Here is a 27,565-nt window from a genome sequence, read left to right on the forward strand (position 1 = left end):
TTCAACTCAAAGCCAACTGAAGCTGAGAAGCATAGGAACAAAACTAGACTTCCTAGGGAGAGAGTTTCAGAATCAGGGGTTACCCCTGAAAAGGCCCTGCCTTGCAGGATTAGAGATGCCCAACCTGTAGTAGCTAGTCTGAGTCCACACCAGGAGTGCTCCTGTCCAGTGGAGTTAAAGCAAGATCCACCTGAATTCAGGTGTGGTTGTCTGATTTAGGGAAGTCATCCTGTGGGCATCAGTAAAATGATTCTTTCACAGCAGGGTCAGTGTGAACCAGGGTTACTTCACAGCACAATCCTGTGCATGTCTACTCAGACATAAGCTTCACTGAGTTCAATGGGACATAGAGTACACAGGATTGTGGCCCAACTGGATTTTATTTGCAAGGTACCATCACCGTACATGATGTTTTACAGACTGTAATAAGGATACAGGTCATAAGAGCCCTGCTGGATCAGGCCAAAGGGCCCATCTAGTCCAGCTTCCTGTATCTCACAGTGGTCTACCAGATGCCTCGGAGGCACACAAGACAACAAGAGACCTGCATCCTGGTGCTACTCCCTTGCACCTGGCATTCTAAGGTAGCCTACTTCTAAAATCAGGAAGTTGCACATACCCATCACAGTTTGTAACTCATGATGGACTTTTCCTCCAGAAATTTGTCCAGTCCCCTTTTAGAGGCATCTAGGCCAGATGACATCATCACATCCTGTGGCAAGGAGTTCCACGGACTCTGGTGGAAAGTAATAATTTCTTTTATCTGTCCTAACTCTCCCAACACTCAGTTTCAGTGGATGTCCCCTGGTTGTGTGAGAGGGAAAAGAGCATCTGTCTATCCACTCTATGCATCCCCTTCATAATTTTGTATGAGTCCCTGTCCTGATGGGCTTCTTCCTGTAGGAGAGGGAAACGGGCCACAGTAAACGCTGCAGGCAACCCGATTAAATGTTTTTTTCTTAATTAAGAGCGGGGGGGGGAGAGAACCAGCAAGACTAATGGGGGGAGGAGAGATGCGCTTCCCTCCTGCCCTCTGCTGCCAGTCTCTGCCATTGGCTGCCGCGGCGAGGCTGGGCTGTAATTAGGACCCAGGAGGACGCAGCGCCCGTTTCCTGGGCAAGCAGAGCCGAAGGGAGGGGGCCTGACAGCCCCCGCCCCCGCTGCCATCTCAGCAGCCCGCAGTCGCTGGTCTCGTTGCGCAGCGCCGCGCCAGACTTCCCATCGCGGGGCTGAGCCGGGGCGCTGGTGGCCAAGGGAAGAGCCTGCGCTTGCCTGACAGTCCCGGGACTGCCTGGTGCAGCGCAGCGCAGCGACGCCGCCGGGCTCCAGTCTCTGGGAGGGAAGTTGCAGGTGAGCTGCAGGTGGATCCTGGAGGGAGCCCTCCCCAGTGCTTGGGGGTCGTGGGAGAGGAGCGCTGGGTGGGGGGCTTCCTGAGCAAGGGGAGAGGAGAGGAGGGGAGGCAGCCCAGCGTCCTGCTGTTGTTTTAGAGAGCCGACTTCTTTCTTTTTCTGCACCTAATTCTGTTTGTCAACCCTATCCACACTTTCCTGGGAGCAAGTCCCATTGACTATAATGGGACTTACTTCTGAGTAGACCTGCATAGGACTGGGCTCTAAGGCTGCCACCCTCTCCACACTTTCCTGGGAGCAAGCCCCATTGACAATAATGGGACTTTCTGCTGAGTAGATGCATGCAAGGAATTGGGCTCTGCATGCAAGGAATTCGGTCTGCAGGTTTGTCAGCCCTCTCCACGCTTTCCTGGGAGCAAGCCCCATTAAACGCAGTGGGATTGATTTCTAATGCATCAGACTGTGGCGTCAGAACCCAAGCAGGGTGTATGTCATCCAGCTCCTCCACAGGGAGGGCAGTAGGAGTTTTGCTGCCCACCTGAACAGTCTCTGGGTGACACCAGCACTCTGGGGTTGTTGTGTCTGAAAAGAAAGGAGTGTGTTATGTCTGGGATAAAGGATAATCGTTTTAAAGTAAGGGACATCTGTTAACCTTTCCTGTACTCCTCATCAGACTCTTATTTTTCCTGTTGTATTATTGTTGTTGCTGCAATCCACCATCCATTAAAGGCTGCCATCCTGTGCTTACTTGGGAATAAATTGTGTTGAAGTGCATGGGATTTACTTCAGAGTAAGCATGTTTAGGCTTGCCCTGCAAATCCATGGGAACTGTCATGCTGATTTTAATGGGGATGACAGACTGTGCTTTTGCCCCCCCCCCCCAAGCCTTCTGCTGGTTCTGAGTGTGGGCTGCAGAACAGTGAAACAGAAACACTTCCTGTGTTGATAGCTACTGAAAATAGAACCTGGTGATGATTGTCCAGATTTGGATGAGAGAGAAATATTTCTTGGTTGTCCCTCATCTGTGGACATAAGAGCATGTGACAAAAGGCCTCTTCCCCTTTTTGCCTCAGGGCTGCTTCACATGACACAAATTTCCCTCAATGGCTACAACTTCCTGGTGTCCCTGTGGACACAGTAATGTGACTGCTGCACTCATGTCTGTTTCATGGCATGTACATGGCTTCAAGAACATGCTGCCTGTTGCGACTTATAAGGTACACTGAATATAATGCATGTAAAATACAAAGCAGTAATGCTGTTAAAATCAATTAAGAGAAAAAGCAGCAATCCAAAACATAACCTAATGCAGCATAAAGTAGCAAAAATAGCAAACATTAGTCAAAACTTAGAGTAAAGCATGTGTGCCCATCACAAATGATTATGCATAAGAAGGCAGGCCCAAGGCATTTTGTTGTCCCACTAGGCAGCTACTTCAACACAAAGCCCCAACATAGAGTCTCTTGGAGACATCCAAGATCAAAGCACTGGCACCAGCTCGACCTGATCCTCACCAGACGCTCCAGCCTTCCCAGCATCAAGATCACACGCAGTTATCATGGTGCTGCCTGCGACACTGACCACTCCCTGGTGTGCAGCAGAGTGAAACTGCAAACAAAGCGACTGTATCACACGAAAAAGGAAGGAAGACCTCGCATTGATACCAGCAAGACCCGGGATCAGAGAAAAGTGGAGGAATTTGCACAAGCGCTTGAGGAATCTCTTCCAGGCCCGGCCGACGCAAACGCATCCAGCAGATGGGAACATTTCAAGAATACCGTTTACAACACCGCCTTGTCCATATTCGGCAAGAAGACCAACAAGGCGGCAGACTGGTTTGAAGCCCACTCTGAGGAGTTGACACCAGTCATTGAGGAAAAGAGGAGAGCTCAAGCAGCATACAAGGTCTGTCCCAGTGAGCGCAACCTGCAGGTCCTCCGAACTGCTCGCAGCAAAGTCCAACAGACTGCCAGGAGATGTGCTAACGACTACTGGCTCCAGCTCTGTTCCGAGATACAGATAGCAGCTGACACGGGCAACATCAAGGGGATGTATGATGGTATCAAGCAGGCCCTAGGTCCAACACAGAAGAAAATTGCCCCTCTGAAGTCTGCCACAGGCGAGGTCATCCAGGATCGGGCGCAGCAGATGGAACGCTGGGTGCAGCACTACTCTGAGCTATATTCCAGAGAAAATGTAGTCACCGAAGAAGCACTGAACAACATTGAGTGCCTGCCTGTGCTGGAAGAGCTTGACAGTGAACCAACCCTAGAAGAACTTCACGTGGCCCTGGACTCCCTTGCCTTTGGCAAGGCACCTGGAAAAGACAGCATCCCTGCTGAAGTCCTAAAATGCTGCAAAGAGATCATCGTCACTGAGCTGCATGAAATCCTCTGTCTCTGCTGGAGAGAAGGTGGAGTACCTCAAGACATGAGGGATGCAAACATCATCACGCTGTACAAGAACAAAGGTGACAGGGGTGACTGCAACAACTACCGCGGCATCTCTCTCCTTAGCGTTGTAGGAAAGCTGTTTGCCCGAGTTGTACTAAAGAGGCTCCAGGTACTTGCAGAGAGCGTCTATCCAGAATCGCAGTGTGGATTCCGAGCCAACAGGTCCACCACTGATATGGTATTCTCCCTTAGACAACTGCAGGAGAAATGCAGGGAACAACGACAGCCACTCTTTATAGCCTTCATAGATCTCACAAAGGCTTTCGACCTGGTCAGCAGAGACGGCCTCTTCAAGATTCTCTCCAAGATTGGATGTCCACCCAGGCTCCTCAGCATCATCAGATCCTTCCACAAGGACATGAAGGGCACTGTTGTCTTCGAAGGCTCCACATCAGACCCTTTTGACATCCGAAGCGGAGTGAAGCAGGGCTGTGTTCTTGCACCAACCTTGTTTGGGATTTTCTTCGCTGTCCTGCTGAAGCAGGCCTTTGGAACTGCAACAGAAGGCATCTATCTCCGGACCAGATCAGACGGAAAGCTCTTCAACCTCTCCAGACTGAGAGCAAAATCTAAAGTCCAGCTGAAATGTCTGCGTGACTTCCTCTTTGCCGACGATGCAGCTGTCACTACCCACTCTGCCAAAGATCTCCAGCAGCTCATGGATCGTTTTAGCAAGGCCTGCCAAGATTTTGGACTGACAATCAGCCTGAAGAAAACACAGGTCATGGTTCAGGATGTGGACTCACCTCCCTGCATTACAATCTCTGAGCATGAACTGGAGGTTGTCCATGACTTTGTGTACCTTGGCTCAACGATCTCCGACACTCATTCTCTCGATGCCGAGCTAAACAGGCGCATCGGTAAAGCAGCTACCACGTTTTCCAGACTCACAAAGAGAGTCTGGTCCAGCAAGAAGCTGACGGAACATACCAAGATCCAGGTCTACAGAGCTTGCGTCCTGAGTACACTTCTGTACTGCAGCGAGTCATGGACTCTTCGCCCACAACAGGAGAGGAAACTGAGCGCTTTCCACATGCGCTGCCTCCGACGCATCCTCGGCATCACCTGGCAGGACAAAGTTCCAAACAACACAGTCCTGGAACGTGCTGGAATCCCTAGCATGTATTCACTGCTGAAACAGAGACGCCTGCGTTGGCTTGGTCATGTCGTGAGAATGGATGATGGCCGGATCCCAAAGGATCTCCTCTATGGAGAACTCGTGCAAGGAAAGCGCCCTACAGGTAGACCACAGCTGCGATACAAGGACATCTGCAAGAGGGATCTGAAGGCCTTAGGGATGGACCTCAACAAGTGGGAAACCCTGGCCTCTGAGCGGCCCGCTTGGAGGCAGGCTGTGCAGCATGGCCTTTCCCAGTTTGAAGAGACACTTTGCCAACAGTCTGAGGCTAAGAGGCAAAGAAGGAAGGCCCATAGCCAGGGAGACAGACCAGGGACAGACTGCACTTGCTCCCGGTGTGGAAGGGATTGTCACTCCCGGATTGGCCTTTTCAGCCACACTAGACGCTGTGCCAGAACCACCTTTCAGAGCGCGATACCATAGTCTTTCGAGACTGAAGGTTGCCAATACTTTCAGGCAGCTACTCCTAACCTACAAAGCTATGCCCCAGGATTCCTTGTAGTAGGGCCAAAAGTAATGGGAATTGAATCCTAACCAACTTTCAAACCCTGATACAGCATGCCAATGGGGTGCATGCTGCATTCTGAGATGGGGCGGGTTGTAATGGAGGCTTTCTCAAGATAATGGCACATTTGTTCCCTTACCTGAGGGTTGATTTGTGACTGCATCAGTGATGGAAAGTTGGGCTATTAGTTTGGATTGCAAAGCTGCTTAATTACTGTCCGCAGAATGCTGCCAGCCTTGTTCGCTTCCTGATATGCTTACGTTCTTAATGCAGGGCTGCCTTCAAAAGTACAATTTTGTACCTGTACTACGACATGGTACAGCTTCAGGTACATATTGTTCAATAATTAGTGGTATTTTCAGGCATTGCATGTGCACTGTTGCTCAGAATGGGGTATAACTACAAAATTCAAAGAATGTTACTTCAGGGTCCATTTCCTAAAGAGTAATGCCTGTGTACACAAGACATTCCGGGTTGTTTGGACCATACCTCTTGCTGCCTATTAGATCAGGGGTGTCCAAACTTTTTGACAGAAGGGCCACATCATCTCTCTGACACTGTGTCAGGGGCCAGGAAAAAGAAAGAATTAATTTACATAAATGAATATATTGGAGATGGAATGTATATGAATGAAGGTCTTGCAATAGCTCAAGGCCTATAAAAGGCCTTGCACAAAGCAAGGCCAGCCTTTCCTTTGCTGCTGCTGCTGCATCACAAATGTGAAATAGCAAGCAGTGGAGGGAGCCCTCATCCCACAGCTCATGGGAGAGGTCAAACAGTTGGCTGTGATGCTGAAAGCAGTTGCTTCAGGCCCATATGGGCTCCAGCAAGTGTCCGGAGGGCCAGAGGTTCTTTGGAGATGGGGGGCTACTTGAGGGTTGGATTAGGAGTCCTCAAGGGCTGCAAGAAGTCCCAGGGCTGGGGTTTGGGCATCCCTGTATTAGTTTATGAACGCTACAAACCTGTGTACCCTTGCCTGGAAGTAAACCTCACTGAATATATTGAGATTTCCTTCTGAGTAAACACACTTCAGAGTACAATGTTGGAGATGAATCTTTACCTGTATAAATGTGAGCACACAAAAATTCTGTGTGTGAGAGTGAAGGCCTCTTACAAAGAAAGCAACCTTTTGTATTGCCAGGAGTGATTTGCTCTCTTTCATCAAAATGTTTCATCTTTTATTTTATATACTACTTAAAACTATATCCAAAACAGAACCTGAAGACAGAGGCTTTTATCCTAGGACAAAACATAATGCCCACGGGCCAAATGTGGCCCCCAGAAGCATTTATCCAGCCCCCCATTGTACCCTAACCCTCTTCCTGGGCCAGGCAGCTTTACACCTAAATAGCTGGCAGGGATCCAAACAGCCCCATAGAGCTGGCCGACTGGTGCGTTAATTGGGGTAAGGGAAAAAATATCCCCTTACCCCGAGAAGACCTCCTCCTCCAGTCCCTAACTAGTGCTGGATACAGTGCAGGCCATGCAGCCTGCCTTGTGACAGCACCAGATAGGATTAGGCTGTCCTGTCCATGGGTTCATTAACAGGTAATATCCCAGGATACAGGTGTGTTTGAATTTGTTTGTGATGTAACCTAAACCAGTTCCTGCTTAGATGTGGTGTCAGCTCAGCTGTTGTGGATCATTCTGCAGAGCTTTGTAGCAATTTCCTGTGCTGCCCTTCTATTCCCTCCCCCTCCTTTTAAATCATAGACATAATCGTTTCTGATTTATAGAAATCTGTCTCATTGCCTTTGGGAAAACATGTTCCCCTTTGAAGAGGTACAATTTGGCATGAGATAAGACTGTGCTGAATCTGAATGCCACACCCAGTTTGATTACAGCTGTAATTGTCTGGTTTTTTCCAGGACAAAGTAGGGGATAGAAGTATGCCACAATGCAGATCACAAAGTCAAATGCAGGTCAATGTGGAAATTCACTTCAATGCCCTTTCCACATAAAGTGGTCACAAGCACAGCTTTGCATTCATGGCACTAGCAGGAGTGATGAAAAGACACAGCAGGCGATGGGCCTGAACACAGTTTCCAATGGTGCTGGATTCTGGATGTTTGTGCTGGCAGGGATTGTGCGTGCGACATAATAACCTGCAGTGCATTCTTTTCATGGATACTGTCTGCAGTTCCCCTCTTCCTTTCCCTTTCCTCTCCCCTCCTCTTGACCTGATGAATATTCCAGTCAGATGTAGAGTACCAAGATTCATGTGATGAACACTGCTATTTTTGCAGCATAGCATAGGGCAGCCATTTTCAACCACTGTGCACAGCACACTGGTGTGCCATGAATGGTCTTCAGGTGTACCGTGAGAGTTTGGGGGAGGGTCATTTGTTAGTAGGTCCAGTAGGGATGTGAGCCCCCCACCAACAGCATGGTGTGCCTTGTCAATTGTCAAAAAACTGATGGTGTGCCTTGGCAATTTTTAGTACCTTGTCTGTGTGCCGTGAGACAGAAAAGGTTGAAAATCACTGGCAGAGGGCATCATGTACTACATTCCCAAAAAAAGTTCAATGTCTTTCTCCAGGATACAGACTGGTTTCTTGTGGGCAAGAGTGGTATGGTACCCATGGAGAAGAGTCCATTTTCAGAATGACATGTTCTTAGGGTGTATTAAAAGTTGTAATAGAGGAGGCCAGATTGTCCTGGCCACCTTGCACGGACAATTAACAGCAGGTTTTTCACAGCAGGCTGCTAGACTCACCAGCTGCTTCATTCACACCAGGTTTGGGAGAGATGTTCCAATGACAAACAGTGATATTCTTTATTGTTCCTACAAGTACCAACTGCATCTTTAAATAGACAAAAATGTTGTGTTGATGACCTTTGGTGCATAGAGTTGAAACCATGTATACTCTGTCTGTACTAGGGAAAAAAAATCAAGAAAGCAAAATTTTGCTATGGGATTAAATTATATGAAGCATACCGATTTGGTTAGATCTGCTTTCCTATGGAGCTATAGTAGTTGGGACTTTAAAAATAAGACTAACAGGAAATGTTATAGTGAGAAATTTATAAAATTATTAATGGTATGAAGAGGGTGGATAATATATTTTCCCTTCTTAATATTAGAAATTGGGTCTCCCCACAAAATTGGAAATTGGCAGTAAGTTCAGAACAAACAAAAGGCAATACTGTTTCACACAACACATGGTTAACTTACAGAATTTGTTATTGCTTGCTTAGGCAGCTTGCAGAAAGAATTGGAGTGGCTATCTGTCTTAATGGCTAAATAGGGTATCCATGTTCAGAGCTGAGATACCAGAGGCTGGATGAAGGTGGGAGTCTCTTCCGTAGGAAGCTTTTGAGTTTCCTAGAAGCTCTTGCATAGCTAGTGTTACAAACAGAGATGGGATGCTGGCTGGCTGGTCTTGGTGAAGCATGGTCTGTCCACGCTGCTGCAACTACATTGCTTCAATCTTCAACTTGTAAATTTCTAAGCAGATTTTATCAAGCCTATAATCTCCAGTTTTGTCTCAGTTGAGGAAACTTGACCCTGAAAAATCCCATGACTAACAAGACTGCTTTACAATAACCAGGGGTGAAAGAAGGTTGGAAGGTGGGTAGGAGGACATGATGGTGGGGAAAAAAAGAATTGTACTAATTGCTTTAATGATAGTTATTTTTGTTTGTAGTGATATGAGTAGTTTTTAATTGTAACTTTGGTATTGGTTTGATAACTTCATTGTGTTCTCATTAGGAAAGCATATAAACTGAAGGGGGGAAGCAAGTAAAGAAAAAAAATTGCTCATCATTGGATATGGGGGAAGACAAAAATAAGCTATTCTCTTTGAGCTGCTAGGGTAGCTAGATTGATTGAGATGGTCTTTACTAATTACCAGGGATGATTGCAAAGAATTGTCTGTGACCAACAGCTGGCCTGATTGATGAGTCACGTAAAACCTTTGTGGTAGAAATACATGAAAGGTTTAATCCTCGCAGTATCTTAGTAGCTGAGTTAAACTAGCCAGTAACACAACTTTGCTCTTTCAATTCCATGTTCCCTAAATTGATGGAATGTTTCACTCTTGTATTCCAGAAGGTCTCCTTTAAGTGCCAAGCTTCACATTATGTAAACACATGCAGTAGTTTGACCCTGTCTGTTGGTTTTTCCTCAGTGTAAATGAGCCATAGTGGTGAGGGATTTAGATCAGGACCATGATAGGGACAAGGGTTAAAGCCCCTCTTCCCCCACAGTTTGGCCTCAGCCCTGATTTTCCTCTCCTGCAGCTATTATTCACATACAGACAGGCAGAGCAGTGCATTTAACATATCATGCAGTTGTTTGGCCTTTGAGTGTGTAAGAATAAGGACCATCCACTTTCAGAGGAGCCCACTCTCAGTTTCTGCCAGAGTCACTGTTCTGGGCATGGCTTCTGATGGAAAGAGTAGTGTCTTACACATTGTCACAGAACAGGAAGCCTTATCTGAGGATGGATAATTCTGCTGCTTTGTGAGAGTGATTGAATGATCCAGTTGCAGGGAAGCAGCAGAATTACCTGCTCTAGCAGAAGGGATTGGAGGGAACTGAGGCCTGAGCAGGAGATCAGGCAGAGTGGCAGTGAACAGCCTCCTCTTATAGTGGGTTCTTTAGCTTCACAGGAGTTTTAATTATCAATTTCTTGAGGTGTGAACACGGCATACAGTTTGGGAAATTGTTTTTAGCTCTGGTCGGGCTGCTCAGTCAACACCACCTGCTTGAGGTAGCTGATGACGTGTGGTTTTGCAGCCATAATCATTGGTAACGTAGATGTTCTAGCAAACTGTCTGCTAAATTTCAGTTTAGTTGGTAGATTGAGGTTTATTACTTGGGCACTTCCAATTCGAAGTGTTTTAATATAAGCTAGAGGGGAAAAGGAATTTCATGCTGTTTAAAGCTGCTCTCCTAATTCTCCTAAGCAGCCTTGGGTCCCTGCGGGGAGAAAGGTGGGATATAAATAAAGTTAATGATAATAATAATTTGCACTTTGGCTTCTGAACTTATAACAGCACTCACAGGCGAGAACCACAGTCTGGGCCTTGGGACCATTCTGTTTGATATGATTGCCACGTGCAGGTTGTGTCTGACATGATTGCACATGTGTGGCTCACTGCATGGAGAGTCTCCACACGATGACACCTGGCAACCTATTTTGTGTTATGGCTGTTGGCTGCCACAAAGGGTATCTCAGGTGGCCTTTTGGGTACAATTATAACAGATAAATCTGTTCTTTTTGTTCGTTCATTTGTTCCGAGTGTCTTCAGCAATACATTGCTGCAGTGGTTTTGGGACAAAACAGATACAGGCAGAACACACAATAATTTGGTGAAGCAAATTACATGTCTTTAATCCTAGCTGAATGTGGCAGGCAATATATTTTAGCATGCATGGTTTCTCTCACCTGCATTGCACTATTAGTGTAACGTTGCATTGCCCAGTCAGTAAGATATTGCCAGGCAAACTGACTTAATTTGACCAGTTTAAATACATGCCTTCAAGAAAGTCATTCTTGGGTGGTGATCCTCCTCCCTTGTACACACAGCATATAAAGCTAGATAATCCTTAGCATGACCACTTCTTCATGCAACTCTCTCTGGATCAGGCTTGCACACACATAACTCTCTGAGCAAAACTCAGTTCACCATTGATCAGTTGTTGCCAACCTGTTGCTTGACAACTCCCAGCTTTTGCAGTTAAAATGGAATATTTTGAACCTCTGGCTGGGTGGATCATAAGTTGTGCAGGATCTAGAGAAACAACAGCTTTCCGCTCCTTAGTTAGGTTATCAACACTACTGCTGCATTTTGGGAAGTTAGGTGCTGGGAACAAGCAAAATCAGATCTCTGTGTTTTTCCTCCTGTTCACCAGTCAATTTGCTGAGTTAATTATTGACCCAGGTACCCAGCAAAGTAACCCAAGCTTTGTGTGCTAATTATATTGGAGGAGACAGCTCAGGGCCAAAGACAGGCATTTGGCCAGCAAGAAAACTGCTGATTTTTTAAGCCAAGAAATGTCAGTTTGTTGCTGAAGTTAAATTTCCAGCTTGCACCTTCTCCACTCCAAAGTAACTATTTGGTGAGGTGAGGCTATGACACCCCAAAAGGATTGTAACACTGAATTTGTGCAGGACCTTCTGGATGTAGTTCAGTGAAGTATTCCAGATGACACCACCTGAAAGCAGGCGGAATGCTATCCTTCTCTTTCTGACCAGATGAGGGCATTCATGCCAGTTAGACAGAAGAACCTTTTACAACCCTGAATGCTGAAAGAAGGTTCTTGTTGTACATGATCTTGTTACCTCTTTGCACCCTTTCTAAAGACATAACTGCTGCTTATTCATGATTCTGCCTGTGTTATCATGTCTGCTCCCTCTCCTGCTCCATCCAGAACCCTCCATGTCAGTCTGTTTCTCTATCTCTGCTCCACTTGGTGCTGGGGCAGGAAATTCAGCTGGAGAGCCTCAGTGTCTGGGAAGGCATCCAAAGAACCACAGGAGTTGAACTGAGCCATCAAACTGCAATCTCTCCTTTGTTTTGGAAACAGACCTGGGGGAGGAAGGAAGTGAGCAAGCAACTGGTGGAAAAGAGAACGGGCGGGGGGGGGGGGAGAGAGATGAGTCCATTTCTTTCCATGGAGTAACCATTAACTAGGAAAGATACCCAGTGTAGCACCCCCCCCCCCCCAGACTTCAGGGGAATAATTAACACAGCAAACTCATATGGGGAAAAAGGTTGTTTCCCATAACACCAAAGAAGAATAGATTAAACCCATCCTAATGTGAAACGCAAAAAGAGCCCAACCTATTGAAAATAAACTCCTGACTAGTGGCAGAATTGGCCATGCAAGTATGATTCTGAGAGGGAAAATGTTGGCTTTGGAAAGTGTAGTAACTGAAGGCTGACTCACAAAACCTTTCCGGGATGCTTATTTTCAGTAGAATTGACTATGTCAATGTAAGTGGAATTACATGGTGACAGTGTTGATAGATTTGCTGCACGCCCAGGTGCCGGCCCACATATCAATTAGTCTATAGTACTTTGCACACAATGCCGGTGGATGTGCTTATGATCGGGGCATTTGTATGCCAAGCCAGCTAACATAACCAGTTGAAGCATGTGCATTTCAGGTCTGTTGATTGACGTTTCAACCCCACCTCTCCAGTTCCTGAGATCTCTGAAAAACAATTAAAAATGATTGCAGCATATCAACAGTATTAAAATCCATCCCCTAATAAAACAGCTAGTTGGATTAAATAACAGATAAATATTAAAGGCTTCCCAAAAAGGCAGGCTTTACCATGCTTCTGAGTACTAGCAATGCAATGAAACCCTGACTGAGGTTGTGGGAATGGGCCCCCCCTCACCAGACTTTGTTACAAAGTTCATGCAAGGAGCTAGTGGGGTCATCATACTAACTGTTCCTGGGCTTTACTGTCTCAGACAGGAGACAGCTATATAAAACCAGTAGGTTTCTACACCTAGAAAGCTTGAGGTCAGGCCTAGGCTTCCCTCTGATACTCCAGTTTTGAACGAGTAGAGATTTTTTACCCTGTAGGGAAGCATTCAGCTAATCAATATCTGGAATACGTAGTGGTAGCTTGTGGACAGTTTTACAGTTATATCTGCTGTTTGTGTGGGATAGGCCTTCAGGCACGAGAGAAAGGCTTTCGTGTTTCTGTGTGAGTGGTTATTTGGTCTTAGGGTTTGATCCAGAGTTTTGAGGTGTAAGTAATTTCCTGTTCAGGGACTCCAGTGGGAGCAGCTAGTCATTGGGTAAGGATGCAGAAGGTTCGGGTAAGCTATTTTGCACAGAGAACAGCCTCCACCTGTTCTAAATTACTTTTTTCTGAATGCTTTTCCAGTATCAAGTTACACATGGGATGTTCAGTTCCATGATTCTTTCCTTTGATAGCTTTGTGTTTTGTTCTGGGTTTCTTTGGTTGGTTTGCAGACTGTATCCCCAAGCTTGAAGCTAGCATGGTGCAGGAAAGCCATTTGGGAACTGAAATTCTGAGCTGCCAAAGTGCCATGAATGGAAAGGTTGGAGCATGCAGCATAGGACTGGGTTGGTGTGGGCTGCCTCCACACCCTATTGCTCAGTTGTGGGAGTAATCTTCTCAAGCATCAGGGTAAGGCAGAAATAGAATTCTAAGAGGGGTCCCAGAGAGTGCTTTACTTTAGAGCAAACCCAGCTTTGTAACTTACATTAGACACACATAGCAGCAATTCATATATTAGACTGGAGAGTTGCTTCCCTCTCCAGGAAGGGAAGTTTTGTCAGTCCAAAGTCTTGCCCTTGTGCACCTGCTGGGGTCTACGCTTCTTAGAACATCTTTAAGGCAGCATATATTTGTTTCTATGCATTTATTTTCTTAAAATACCCACAAAAATAAAAAAAATGAGAAAGCTGCTGCAGTGATTTGATTTGAGGGACCAAGTATGTTGATGATGGTGTGGGCGCTAGGCCAATAGATTCCTGCCAAAACCGGCTTTTTCCCTGATCAAAATGAGCCATGTTGAAAACCCTCATAACCATTTTTTTCCAAAACTTGCCTTGGGATAGAAAACTGGATATCTTTTTTGATATCGCTGACAGCGCTGTCAAAATACCGCCCACACTTAAAATGGTAGTCATCTTCATCCTTGAGGTGTTATTTAAGCATAACATCCTCCTAGGATGTTAAAGTGCTTAATTTTTAAAATGAGAGATACTGGGATTTGAGCCTGCCTGAATGTAGGGCTGGCTCATCCATGTAGGCAACAGGTTAGTGAAGGGTGCACACTGCCATCCATCCGACTTCACCTGCTCCAGACATGCGTGCTAGCTTTAAAAACTGGTCCCCAGAGCTGAACTCAGGCTCAGATTCAATGCTGATATTTATGCTTCTTATCACCATTGTCATCCCTTAAGATAAAGTAATGGTATGGGTCAATATACTAGGACAGGTCTAACCCCGGCCCTGGGGCCACATGCGGCCCTCGAGGCTTCTCAATGCGGCCCTCAGGGAGCCCCCAGTCTCCAGTCTTCATGCCAGTTTATGATCCCATACACACACACACACACACATATGGAGGGGGGGGATCTTCCACACTTTCACATACCCACCTGCTCACCTGCCCCCTCACCCTCCCTCCTTCCCTCCTTCGTTTGCTTGGGCTGCCTGCCTGCCTGCTTGGGCTGCCTGCCTACCTGCCTGCCTGTGTGCTGCTGTTGCTGCTGCCTGCCTGCCACCCAACCAGCCCTCCCTCCCTTGGGAGGGAGATGTGTTGCGAGCTGGGCTGGGCTCCCCTCCCTCATGATCTCTCTCTCTCTCTCTCCCCTGGCTCAGGTTGCAGGAGGGGAGGGGAGGGGAGCCGAGCTGAGCAAAACAGAGCTGATCCCAGCCCATGGGCAAAGAAGAAACTAGCAGGCAAGCATGCAGGGTATTTTATAGTGGGAAGTAACGCGAGACCTGCAAGTCTCACGTTACCTTCCCACTATAAAAAGCCCTGCACGCTGGCTGGGCTCATCTTTCCTTCGCTGCCACTGAGCTCAGAGGCAGCGAGGGAAATCAAGGCGTGGAGCTCACGCGGTGGGCCAGCGCGGGCTGGGGGGACCACCTGGGGGCCGGATGGGGACCTGCAGCGGGCTGCAAGTGGCCCAGAGGCTGGGGTTTGGGCACCCCTGGCCTAGATGAACCATTTGTCTGACTTAGAGCATAAAGAGCTAGTTTATACTGTACTAAGGAAACTGTTCCAGGAAACGCAGAAGTCCAGTTTGCATTCTTGCTTCAGCCAAAGTCCGTTTGGCCTTCAAGTTTTGTTTGTTACAGAGGTTGCAATGGCTACTTTTTAATTCTGAATGCAAATGCTTCTGCTATGGCCTTTTAGGTCATTAGCTGAGCCAGCAGCTCTTGCTGCTAAAGCCTGAGAGTTCTTGTTATTTCCAGGTAGTTTGGCCAGCTCTCTTTCTCCTACACATACAGTATTGTGTTTTGTCTCGTCTTTGAAATACGTATACATTTCTGCCCTCTCTTGATACTCAGAGGATGTGTTGGGTGAAAGGTCTGGAGAAAACTCTCCTGGTGAGGCCTCATTAGGGATAGAACTTTTTCCTTGTGTAGTAATGCAGCATTGCAAATAAGACCATAGAAGTTAGCTGCCCACACTTTTACCAGCAGCCAGGCTATATACATAGATGTGCTGGTTGTGCATGCTGGTCACCTCAAAGAACAAACTTCAATTTCACGAAAGCTTCCCTACTTGAGCAGCTAAAGGGGTTCCCTACTTGAACCCCTGCTAATTGGGTAAGAGGCACTTTTTCAAGTGGGTACTCCTTTTTTTAGCAGGGGGAGAGTAACTGGCCCACCTCACCCCAGCAGTGTCTGTTCTAGTGGCTGTCTGCTGGTATTCATTTGCATCTTTTTAGATTGTGAGCCCTTTTGGGACAGGGAGCCATTTAGTTATTTGATTTTTCTCTGTAAACCGCTTTGTGAACTTTTAGTTGAAAAGCGGTATATAAATACTGTTAATAATAATAATAAACGCAATTTTTACCTGTGGTAGCCAACCAACCGAGGAGCCATTTAAGGCAAAAGAAATATATTACTTTGAAGTGGAACATAAGTTGGAATTTTTTTTTTTTTTACTTTGGTAAGAGATGAGAAGTGTTGTTGGGTGTTGCTAAGAATAGCCTGCCCTGGATCCGTGCACTATCTCCAACAGTGGCTGCCCAGGTTAGGGTTGCCAAATCTGATTGAAGCTGTTCTTGGAGATTTGTTTTTCAAGCTTATGTAATGTTGGCAGTTCCTGGAGGCTCTATTAAAAACTCCAGGATTGCTTGCAGTATTCACTTGGAGAGTGGTGCTTTTTCCTGGAGACTCCAGGATAATCCTAGCTCAGGTGTTCGCTGAGAAATTCACAAACAATGTAGGATGCACCCACTACTGGTGTGTTCTGTTTCTATGTGTAAAATTAAATTGCTTCCCATTACTGCATATCTTTGAGTTCTATGTAGGTTGTTGTATGACAGCAAGTGTGGAAGAATGTGGAATTTGGGGAGATCTAGGTTCAAATGCCTGGTCAGCCAGGGACATTGTGTCAAGCACATTCATGAAACAACCTGTTCACTGAATTACAATAGTGACCATACTCTAAACAACTGGGAAAAAAATACTGATTTTATTTTGCAAAAAAATACTTGGTAATGTTAATGCAAATGTGTTTGATTTGCATGCATTCAAGATCAGAAAATTTAGGAGGAACAAAAACCTACATTCATTATTTGTGTGTAGGTTAGAACAGAAGTTGCTATATCCAGTATTTCAAGGAGTTGACGTTATATGCTATACCTATATATATGTTTTAACAAGAGCATCTCATAAAGTAGATGAGATAAATCTAGCACTCCTGTTTCTGTGTTTAAAATTGCCATGTTTCCTCAGACATATCAGTGTTTTGTCTGGATGTCGTGCTTGCGTAGAACCAGAGATCATATTATGTTTTTAATGTTTTTACATTCCTCAGTGATGCTACCCATTGTGCAACTGGGGACTGAACCACACAGCAGAATCAACGACTCTCCCAAGGGTGCACAGAGAGCCTGTATCTGAGCAAGAAATGCCAAGAGGGTCTGGGCTTCATGTCAATTGAGTCTGTCTCTTTTTCCAACAATATCCATCATTTCTCACAAACCTGCTTTTTTCAGCACCCTTTGCGGATGTCCCTACCAAGCCCTACATGGTCCCTGAGAGAGAAGCCTCCATGCAGTGGAACTCTAGCTGCCCTTATACCGGCTTCATCTTCAGACAGTGATTCTGGCTGCGCCCTGGAAGATTACTTGGGACCAACCACAGAAGTTTGTGGAGGAGAGGTAGGGAGGAAGGACAGCAATGTTGCGCCCCCCCCCCCATTCTTTCAGAGGTGTTTTTGGGAAGACTGTTGTAAAGTTGCAAAAGCTTTTTCTGGAAGATCCAGAGCATACTCCCAAATCCTGATTCTGAGGTGGTTGTCCTTTCTTACTTTGCCCTTTTTTCTTAGTCTTTCAGCAGGAGACCAGATTCTGTTTGGGCTTCTTGCCTTCCCACAAGGAATGTATGAAGTCTCTGCCAGATGGGACAATAATGCAGTCAGCCTTCCAACTGCCAGGGGAATCATAGCCCCATCTCTACTTTTCTATCTGGTTTGTTTTTGCAGGTGTCCCCACACTTTGGTTCTCACTCACCAGATGCAGTCCCTGATGCAGTTCAGACTCAGCTCCGCATCAAAGCTCTCCTTCAGCAGCTGCCCCCACAAGACTGCGATGTAAGCATCTAACCCTCACCTGGGCTTTGCATGACCTAACTGCCTTGTACACAACCTGGTTGAAAAGAACCTGTGAGGACTCCCTCTTTTGTAAGCCACGTACTAACCCTCCTTTACACTGCAGTAAGAAACTCCACTCCTTAGCCATGCTGGTGTCCCTGCAGTGGTTGGACCTGATGTGCATTATTGTGTATACTGTAAGCCATACCTGAGACCTGTACATAGCTCCTCTTCAGAGGCCATGTAATATAGGCATCTAGTTCTTTCATGCAGATGAATGCAAGAGTGTAACAATCCTATATCCTGCCTTCAAGAGTGGGAAGTGGAACAAGATGCTTTAAAAGAGGGAAAGAGCCAGGATGGTGTAGTGGTTTGGGAGTTGGACTAAGACCTGGAAGATCCAGGTTCAAATCCCCACTCAGTCATGAAGCTTCCTGGCTGACCTTGGGCCAGTCATGGTTTCTTGGCCTCACCTACCTCACAGGGTTGTTGTGAAAATAAAAGGAGGGGAGGAACTATGTACCCCACCCAAAGCTCCTTAGAGGAAGGGCTGTGAAAAATGAATGAACAGGGAACAGACCACATAATTTAGCCCCTGCTATTTGCTCCCCATGTTTAGCATTCAGGAGTTCAGAGGTTCAGATGAGCTTGTGGCTGTATCTCCCAATTGATCTTCTTGGCTCTCTTTAATTACAAATAAACCATCAGGCTGACAATGCAGATTTGTGGCTGAAGTGACTTATAGTAGAACAGTACAGGTTGCTACAAATGCACATGGCCCTTGTGGAGCATTTTCTTTGTTCCTTCTCTCAGGCCAGTCTTTCACACAAACCCAATATTGCAATGTCATTTTCTGCTTCTGTTCAAGGAGAGATATTGTCCATCCATTGGGGAAGAGGAAAGAAAGCAGCTGCGGAAATTTGCTGTACGTCGGCAGCAGGAATCGCTGGGACAGGGGGTCATGTGCCCAGTGCCCTCTGCTCCCCAAGGGTACATTTGCAAAAGGGTAAGCCATCTGTTCCTGGATACTGAGCACTGGTGTGTCATGCCTAGTGCTGAGTTCTGGCTTTGTTTTCCATGCTGCAACAGCATAAGAACTGAAGTTGCATTGACTGACAATATTTGTTGTTGTTGTTTAAAATCTTAGTTTTAAAATTGGATACACGGATACCACTGAAATCCTATTCTTTCCCACTCTGGTTTGGTGTTTCAGCAGCTAAGACCCACCCACTTTGAACCAAACTAGAGGTCTCTCTAACATGCTTTGTTGATATTTGGGCTTCTTGCCTTCCCACAAGAAAGTCCCACAATTGTGAAGTCTCTGCTAGATGGGACAATAATGCAATCAACCTTCCAACTGCCAGGGGGATCATAGCCCCATCTCTACCAATTGCTAGTTATTAGATTGTTGGGTACGGAATGAGACAAGCAGAAAGCTAAACAAGCACTTTTTACTTTAAAATGTTAATTTCTTCCTCTAATAAAAGGAGACTAGTGCATCTCACAAGCCAGGCTACCTTTATCCTATGATTCTGGAGAAGTGCAGAAACAGTTCAGAATATGAGTGGACACAGAATTTGGCTTCCTAAGAATCTTGGCTTTCATTTAAAAAACAAAGCAAACCTCTGACTGTTAGGGCTTGGAGGCTGCTTGAAAGGGCCAGGTTGGATGTTGCTTTAAATACATGGATGAATTTATGTTTGATGTTCCAGTCTTTGCTTATTAGCCAAAATTGGGCCCTGAATTGGTGTGTGCGTGTTCTGTTTGCCTGAAGCTGCAGTAGGGGTGATTTTCAACAAGAAAATGACATGGAACAAAAGGGTTAAGAAGCCTCCCCCATGCCCCTGTCTTAGTTGAGAAGGTTGCTTCAATCACTTTGGCTTTTATTTTTTAAAACAGGAAGAAACTCTGGCATAGGATCAACAAAGCATGTTAGAGAGGCCTCTAGTTTGGTTCAAAGTGGGTGGGTCTTAGCTGCTGAAACACCAAACCAGAGTGGGAAAGAATAGGATTTCAGTGGTTGGGGTGGAGCCTCAGTGTCTCTGGGCCTCCTGGAATCTACAAAACCAAAATTACAAAAACTGGAGCAATGTGCATTAGGCTTCAGCTGTAGTGGCTGCAGAATTCACTTTCTGTTGCTGCAGAATTTTGAATTGCCTGAGTGCAAAGTTTTTATCTTTTAGTGCATGTTTACACAACACCAACTACAGAAGAAAGGCAGATTGCTAAACACTTAATTTGTTTTTTTCCAGTGTGGTAAGAGAATGAATGGAGGTGAACAGGGTGTATTTGCACCTAAGCTGGGAGACCAATCCTGCTGGCATCCTGCCTGCTTTGTCTGTCATACCTGCCACCAGCCCCTGGTGGATCTCATCTACTTCCATCAAGATGGGAAAATTTACTGTGGCCGGCACCATGCTGAATTCTTCCGCCCTCGTTGTGCATCATGTGATCAGGTAGGTATCCCCTATAAAAGCACACTGGTGGCAGCAATACTCCTGCTCTTATAAATGAATCAATTGGCATAGCTAAGTTGGTTATCTCCAACTTCTTCCCCCCCCCCCATTACATCAAACCTTTGATGGGCTTAATCCACAATCCTGCATCTGGTTAAGTGGCAAAGAGAAAGATGGAAATCCTCCTAGGAAACTTTATAATTCCTATCAGTGGTCATCAACCATCTATTTATAATGCCTACCTAGCCACAATGAGGTGTTAGTCTTTGCCTCAAAAAAACCAAAGCTTTCCCTTTGTGATTATGTATTAGCTCTCTGATACTGGAAGCTGTGGTTTCTTGTATGCTATGCAGTTGTTGACCATCTGGCCACCAGACTTGTGTTCTGAGCTTATTAGTTGCTGGGGTGTTAAAGGGAAGATGGCACTGTTAAGTGTGATGCATTTTGAATCTATCACTCTTGCTGATACAGCATATTTATGTGGATTGTGACCTTAGCAGCCTGGTGGGATCTCAGTACAGCATTGCATGCTTCCATCTTGAGTTCTGGTATATGGCAACATGGGCTTTCGTCCTTTCTCTTTAGCTGATCTTCACCTCTGAGTGCATGGAGGCTGAAGGTATGCGCTGGCATGAAGAGCACTTCTGCTGCCTGGAGTGTGACTTGCCCCTGGGAGCCCGGCGGTATGTCATGAAGGGTGGCCAACCTTGCTGCTGTGCATGCTTTGAGAATCTGTATGCAGACGTCTGTGAAGCCTGTGGTGAGACTATTGGTAGGTTACTGGGCAGTTTTGGTGGTCTTGCAGAAGTGTACTGAATATACACCAAACTTTCTATTGGGGCTAGAACAAGGTGATTGTGGGGGACATAGATAGCATTGCTCTGGTCTCCCTGGCAGGAGTGGCCTGAGTGGATCTGCTGTTTGAATTGGGACAGATTTGCCATGCATTCCCCCCAATTACAGTGAAATTAATAAATTTATACCTTATGCACACACCCTACCACTATCACCACCTCCTCCGTGCCCTTCTGGCTGCTTAGGAAGGCAGCCGCAGGGGGCACTGTGAGTTGGAGCCCATCCCTGTCACTTATCTTCAGGTCTGGTGCAGCCCCTTTCTTCTGTACAGTCTTACTTTGATACAAACATGCTTTAAGCTCTAGCATGCTCCACTCAATCTGTTCATTTCAAACTGGACCATGCAGAGCAAAAGGAATGGGTGGTGTCATAGCTGAAGGGTAGGATCATGGGCTCCAGATCACTGTGCTCTGCCTCTTTGTCCACCTGACTGCTTTCTTAAACAGTTGGGTGGGTTAAGAGGTGGCAGATGCATAGGTGGAAGCAGCTTTTTTCATCTTTCCAGTGGTGCTGGAAGAAGAGGTGGACTGTTGCTGTCTGATCTTCTTCCCATTAGCTCTGAGCAAATGCAGCTCAGTGGGTGTTGGGCTGGTGGGGGAATAGCAGGCAGATGTGGGGGCAGGACATCCCTTGTCAGTTTGCTGCTTCTCGCAGCCACCACTTGTGCTGCTCAAAGTGAGTGCTTCAGTAAATCTCATGGTTCAGTTAGCCCTGCTCATTGGGCAGCAGTTTAATGAACATGTGTGTGAACATGTATGTGTGTGATTATAGGTAAGGTTATTCCGTAACTCAGTGACTGGATCAATTCCTGCAGATGATCCCATATTTTTCACCAATGTCTTATACATAGAAACACAATGCATTTTTACATTCGTTTTTTATCCCCATAAACTTTTACACTACCTTTATGCCTACCCAAGATTCCTACTTGTAAGGTAAAATAGCCTTACTGGACCAGACCAAACATTCTGTCTGCAACACAACTTGGACAGATCCCTTTGGGAAGCTCTCAGACAGAGAAGGCTGGAAATAGCCATACCTTGCTAATAAAACAACAAGGAAAAGCTAACTAAATTGTCCCCACTGGCTAGCTTCACGCCATAGAGCTGTTAACTATACAGTGCACTAGAATTTTTTCATACTAGCTCTGTATAGATGTAGCTCCTAGAGGTAGCATGACTCACATACCGCAAAAAATAATTCCTTGTGTTTGCCTTCATCAGCTGCAAGGGGGAAGTGACAGTGAAATAATCATCTTGTCTTTTTTCCTTGGTCCAGTTCATATTTTAATAAATGTTGATACAGATTATTTCCCCCCCCCACACACACACACACCAACTGTCTTTTTCTCCCTTAAGCTAAAGAGACTAACAGGCAAATGCTGAAAAACACGAGGATGCTTCAAGCACTACTAAAATTATTGCAGCTATGCCTGGCTTTCTTGTGTTGGAAAGATGGGTTTTGTTCTATCAGAAAAATGGCCAGATTATCAGATGGTATCATCATCTTCCTCATTCTGTATTGCTTCATGGAGACAGTGTCTGTACCTGAACCTTGCCTTAAAAGTAGATATGGCTAAACTTAAAACACACCCCTTGCTTGCTACTGAGCTGAACATTTATCTTGCGTCTTGCTTTCTGTGCCAGTGTTTGAATTAGATTAGGAGCCTGTACTGTGCCTGGGCAGATCCTATTCTTGACTGCAGGTGCCCAGGTACTTTATCACATTTCTTGCTGAAGTTCTGTCATTAACCTTGCATAAGGTAAAACTCTGGTGTGGCTTGTCCTCTTCTCACAGGTGTGGACAGTGAGCAAGCCAGTCTCCAAGGACAGCACTGGCATGCCAAAGCCACTTGTTTCTGCTGCAGCTTTTGCCAGAAAGCATTGTTGGGCCAGCTGGTCACAGCTCGCAACGGCCTCCTCTTCTGCTCTGAGGCTTGCAGCTTGGAGAAGGAATCAGTGTTGTCTTCTACAGGCTCAGATTCTTCTGACTCAGCTTTCATTTCTGCTCCATCCCCGGATTCCACACCCACCTCTAGAATGAGAAACAGCAGCACAGGTTGCTCCTCTGCAGCTGAAAGAACCAACATAGATTCCTTTGAGCAAACAGTAGAAGCAGATGGTAAGGCCATTGCTGATCAGCCTTCAATTGCAGGGAAGCACAGGGCCATTTTGATCCTAAATGACTGCAGGCTCCGTTGTCTTGTAACCCAAATGACTGCAGGTTTACTTATGTTGTATCCTGGCTGCCAGAAGCTGCTGACCCAGACTAGAACAGTTTCTCAGATATGTGGACAAATCACATTTTCCAAGGCATCGGGTATGTGGAAATGGAATCTGACTACCAAACTGTGTCAAAGATCAAAATTCCACCAAAAAAAATGGTTGCTAGTCAAAAATTCTAATGGCCATCACATCTCAGCAGAGGTTGATAATGACATTGTTACTGTGTCATTAGTGACACAAGTAAAAATTGTGTGAGATTTTAGCAAAAATATTTAACAAAATTTTAGTTTGAAATGTGTTTGAAAAATTAAGGGTTTAGTTAGTTAGCCCATTCTCCAGTAGTTCCAGGCAGGATCTGTATGGTATAGCTAAGAAGCTCTTCCCTCACAAGCAGGTAGGCAGGCCAGATGACAAAGGCTTTGCCCCAATCTGTGTAAAGCCTCAATGGCCCCTCCCTATGTCCCCTTTTGACACTGAAGCTGGAAAGTTGCTTGTCTCCAGCCCTGGAGAGAAGAGTGCCATTCCAATCTGTTGGAAAAAACTACTGGGAAGACAATGACACCTATTTCCCTATCTCACTTTGTGAGATCATTCTTCCTCTGAAGTGCCATAGAAATTTGGACTCTTAATTGTCCCCTTAACCCATTTCTACCCAGCCCATAGGTATACACATTTGATCCATGTGGCATATATGCAACATTGGGCAGAAGACAGTACTTGAGACAGTACTATCCCTGAACTACAGGGCTCTTGGAATACTGAAAAGATTCCATGGATGGGAACACTGGAAAGAATAAATGAACATATTTATTCTACCTGAAGGGCAGCCCAATCCTAACTTGCGATGGAACAGGCAGGCTGGTGGGCCTGTGCTGTATACAGCTCAAATTTTGGGCTCTGTGTGGGTCAGCCTAAGGCAAGGGGAAGTTTTTCCCCCTTAGCCCAGGGAGAGTCATAGCAGCCCCAATGGGGCTACTCAGATTTGGCCACCTAAAGAGGTGGCGCAAATCCAAGCAGCCCAGGATTGCTCCGGGGCACTCAGGAATGGAACTAGAATTTGGATCCGTGCACCGGCCTATCTCCCCTTATGTTGGCGCAAAAGTGCTTTATAGCACTTTTGTGATAATGTTGGGCCTATACAAGGGCCCAAAGGTGCTCTGGATTCTGCCCTAAATGGTCACCAAAAAATGGCAATATTCAGGAGCAAGGAGAACACTTGTAGCGTGCTTGGACAATGCTGCATATCTTAAGGGAAATCCTTAAGGATATCCTTAATATCCTCACAGAAAATGTTCAAGATTTGAGCTCTTTTCAGGCATGTTAGGTACAAGATTACATAAGAACAGTAAAAGTGAACTGGCAAGCCCTGCTCCTGGAGGCACATCAGCACAGAGGTGGGGCATGGCAGTATGCTCTCACTGTGCCCCCCATGCAATCTCATACAAACTATAAAATCCCTAAAGAGGGCTAGAGCAGTGTTTCTCAAACTGTGGGTTGGGACCTACTAGGTGGGTCATGAGCCATTTTCAGGTGGGTCCCCATTTATTTCAAGATTTTATTTTTAATATATTAGACTTGATGCTACCATGGTATGTCATTGCATTTGGGGAAATGGGACACATCTGTACTTCTAACAGACTACTATGTATATGTTTTTACAATAATAGTCAATGGGATTACTCCTGGGTAAGTGTGGATAGGATTGTAGCCTAGGATAGTTAAAAGTTTTCCAGCTTGATGATGTCTCATCATCATGACATCACTTCTGGTGGGTCCTGGCAGATTCTGATTCTAAAAAGTGGGTCCTGGTGCTAAACATTTGAGAACCACTGGGCTAGAGAATGCCTGTTTATAATAACTCAGCACCATTGAGAATGAGACTATCAATTACATGCACAAATATGTTTGTTAACCTGGCCTTGATACAGTGTTGTGAGACTCTGGAAATTACTGGCTCATACAAATTCACTGATGGTAGCAAGCGGTTCTCAGAGGAATACTGTATAGGTTTCATGCAATAGAAAGATTGGGGAATTCAGACATCTTTATATTCCTATGGACTTTTTTGTTTCTGCTTTCTAGCAATGGAAAGTCTCCATGCATCTGGGAATTCTTCAGGACACAGTGAGTTCAGTGGAAAAGAAGAAGTGAATGACCTGTTCCTGAAAGCAGTTATCGCCCCACAACATGATGAACTGAGGCTAGTAGCTGATTCTCTTCAAGAGGAAGAAGGAACTTCAAGAACACATCCTTTAGAGACAGGCCAGAGCCCCAGTAGTGCAAGAGAGAGCCAAATCCTAGAGGCTAGTCTCCCACAAACATCTCAGCAACATGTTGGAGACCACCAGTTCAGAAGTTGTCTCCCCACTGCCTCAAATTCATCAGTATTAACTATGGACATTCCAGAGGGACTGCAGGAGAGTGAATTAGTGGCAGAACAAGAAGACACTTGGTGCCCTACTTGCTCATCCTCTTCAGAGTCTGACTCTGAGCCAGAAGGCTTCTTCTTTGGGAAACCAATCCCAAAGCCTGGGGCCAGGCGCATTGCTCTCCCCTGTACAGAGCAGCAGCAGGCACTTGTCAAAGGAACAAGATGGACAGCCCGAGTGCGAGCCAACAGCAAACAATGTAGCATATGCTAAGGTGACAGTTGGTAACAGACAGCTGGAAAGAAGAGGGGAAAGGATAATCTCACAAGCAGGCAACTTATGTAGCAAAGCATGGGGGTGAGGGCAGCATCTTCCTATAGAACAAAGGAACAGACCAAATGAGCCCAGGATAGTTAACTCAAGAAGAAATTGGCATTTTTACTTTTGATGTAAGACGTAACGTTTAGAGCTGCTTAGTTTGCATTTCCCCAGTAATCAGGTTCTGTATTTCAGAGCCTTTGTGTTAGCAGCTTGCTTTTCTCTCCACTACCTGCAGGTTGCTTTATACTTACGTGATGTTCATGCCAACAAGCTGTTCTCTGTAGTAACCATTCATGATAGGACTTTTAAACACTCTCACCCTTTTCTGGGGGACAGAGGCTCAGCTTGTCTTCTAGGCCCAGTATTTCCATGGAAGTATGGAAAGCAAGGACAGAGGCAGAAGCTATTTTAAGCAGTTGGCTTTGGAATCCACCTTGGAAATCTCTCTGCTGAATTGGCTGTTCAGGTAAGGGTGGGAGGGTTGCAAGTGCTATGGTTTGCCTCTGGAAGCTGATGTTCTCTGCTGCTCCCTGCTGGCAGCATGTTTTTGTGGCCTGGCAATACTAATGTTAGCAGAAAATGCTGGAGACAAATAATTTGAATAATTTCAGGATCATGCTCTTTAAATGCTAGCCTCTGGTTTAAATACTTAGTTGCATGTATGAGTGACTTCTAAATCAATGGAGTTAAACTCTGTTTAGGATTTCAAGTAGCAGTAGGTGCTACCACTCCCAAATCCTAATACAATTAGGATAACATGAGCTCTACCCTGAATTGTCATCAGTTTAAAGTTTTTCATTTTAACACAGGTCCTCCTTCCTAAACAGCTCCAAACATTAATCTAATAATATTGTGGTGCTAAGGGACAAGCCATTACAGCATGTAATAGCACTTAGTTGCTGCACAAACAGATCAGATACAGAGAAAGTAAGCTACACTTCTCTTTGAAAAGGAAAAATTACAGTGACTAATAAACAGAGCCACATGACTTGTAAGACACACTACAGCAAGGATAAAACGACCTCCTGGAAAATCAATGCCCAGCACACACTGTGGATGTCCATACAGGGTAGGGGTTGCAGGCTCTTCTGCATGTGTTCCAAAACCTACCTACATATGCTAGAACACACAGTGGGACAAGCCCAAGATTTCCCAGCAGACAGATGGAGGTGGGTGGCGGCTGGCAATCTGCTGTCTGAAGAGACTGCTTCAATCAGCCTCATAGATGAGTCAGCCCAGCAGCTCTGTATTAAGGGGCAGAACCTCCTGCCACAATTTCCCCTACGCCTTCACCAAGTGCATGGAGGCCCAGTCACACTTCAGAAAAAGGCTACAGTGGTGGAAAGAATATGAAACAAAATTTTAGCCTGTATGCTGTTCTCTTCATTTTTTGTCAATTCTATGACGCCTGAGATGATTTCCATCTCATTACCAACTCAACCTCTCTACTCATGTATATTCAAAAGGTGCACAAGTAAGTAAACAGGTTAATGCTGCCTAAATCTTCTGATTTGAATGTGACTTAAATAGATGCTAAAAGAATGTTACACAATTATTACAGCTATCAGAATACTGACAGTATAAGGAAAGCACACTCACCAATAAAGACCACTTCAAGAGA

At 45.6% G+C, this 27,565-nt stretch overlaps 1 protein-coding gene across 2 annotated transcripts; it reads left to right on the plus strand.

The window, feature by feature from the left end:
- The first annotated feature begins 1,166 nt into the window (after window positions 1-1,166).
- Window positions 1,167-27,565, plus strand: PRICKLE4 (prickle planar cell polarity protein 4). Of its 2 annotated transcripts, XM_066625648.1 has the most exons (8): window positions 1,167-1,350; window positions 17,123-17,287; window positions 17,611-17,718; window positions 18,587-18,724; window positions 19,971-20,174; window positions 20,760-20,946; window positions 22,827-23,150; window positions 25,337-27,565. In XM_066625648.1, exons 2-8 carry the CDS (start codon window positions 17,135-17,137, stop codon window positions 25,894-25,896), a joined length of 1,674 nt encoding a protein of 557 aa, XP_066481745.1. In that variant the 5' UTR covers window positions 1,167-1,350; window positions 17,123-17,134; the 3' UTR covers window positions 25,897-27,565. The 2 variants fall into 2 exon arrangements, with proteins under 2 accessions (XP_066481745.1, XP_066481746.1); XM_066625649.1 differs by lacking the exon at window positions 22,827-23,150.

This window comes from Tiliqua scincoides, chromosome 4, assembly GCF_035046505.1.
Source record: "Tiliqua scincoides isolate rTilSci1 chromosome 4, rTilSci1.hap2, whole genome shotgun sequence".
Classification (NCBI taxonomy): domain Eukaryota; kingdom Metazoa; phylum Chordata; class Lepidosauria; order Squamata; family Scincidae; genus Tiliqua; species Tiliqua scincoides.

Coding starts and splice junctions, on each gene's coding strand:
- PRICKLE4 (XM_066625648.1), top strand. CDS start 17,135: ATGTCCCTACCAAGCCCTACATGGTCCCTGAGAGAGAAGCCTCCATGC. Junction 20,175..20,759: donor GTTGTGCATCATGTGATCAG/GTAGGTATCCCC, acceptor CTTTCTCTTTAG/CTGATCTTCACCTCTGAGTG. Junction 20,947..22,826: donor AGCCTGTGGTGAGACTATTG/GTAGGTTACTGG, acceptor CTCTTCTCACAG/GTGTGGACAGTGAGCAAGCC.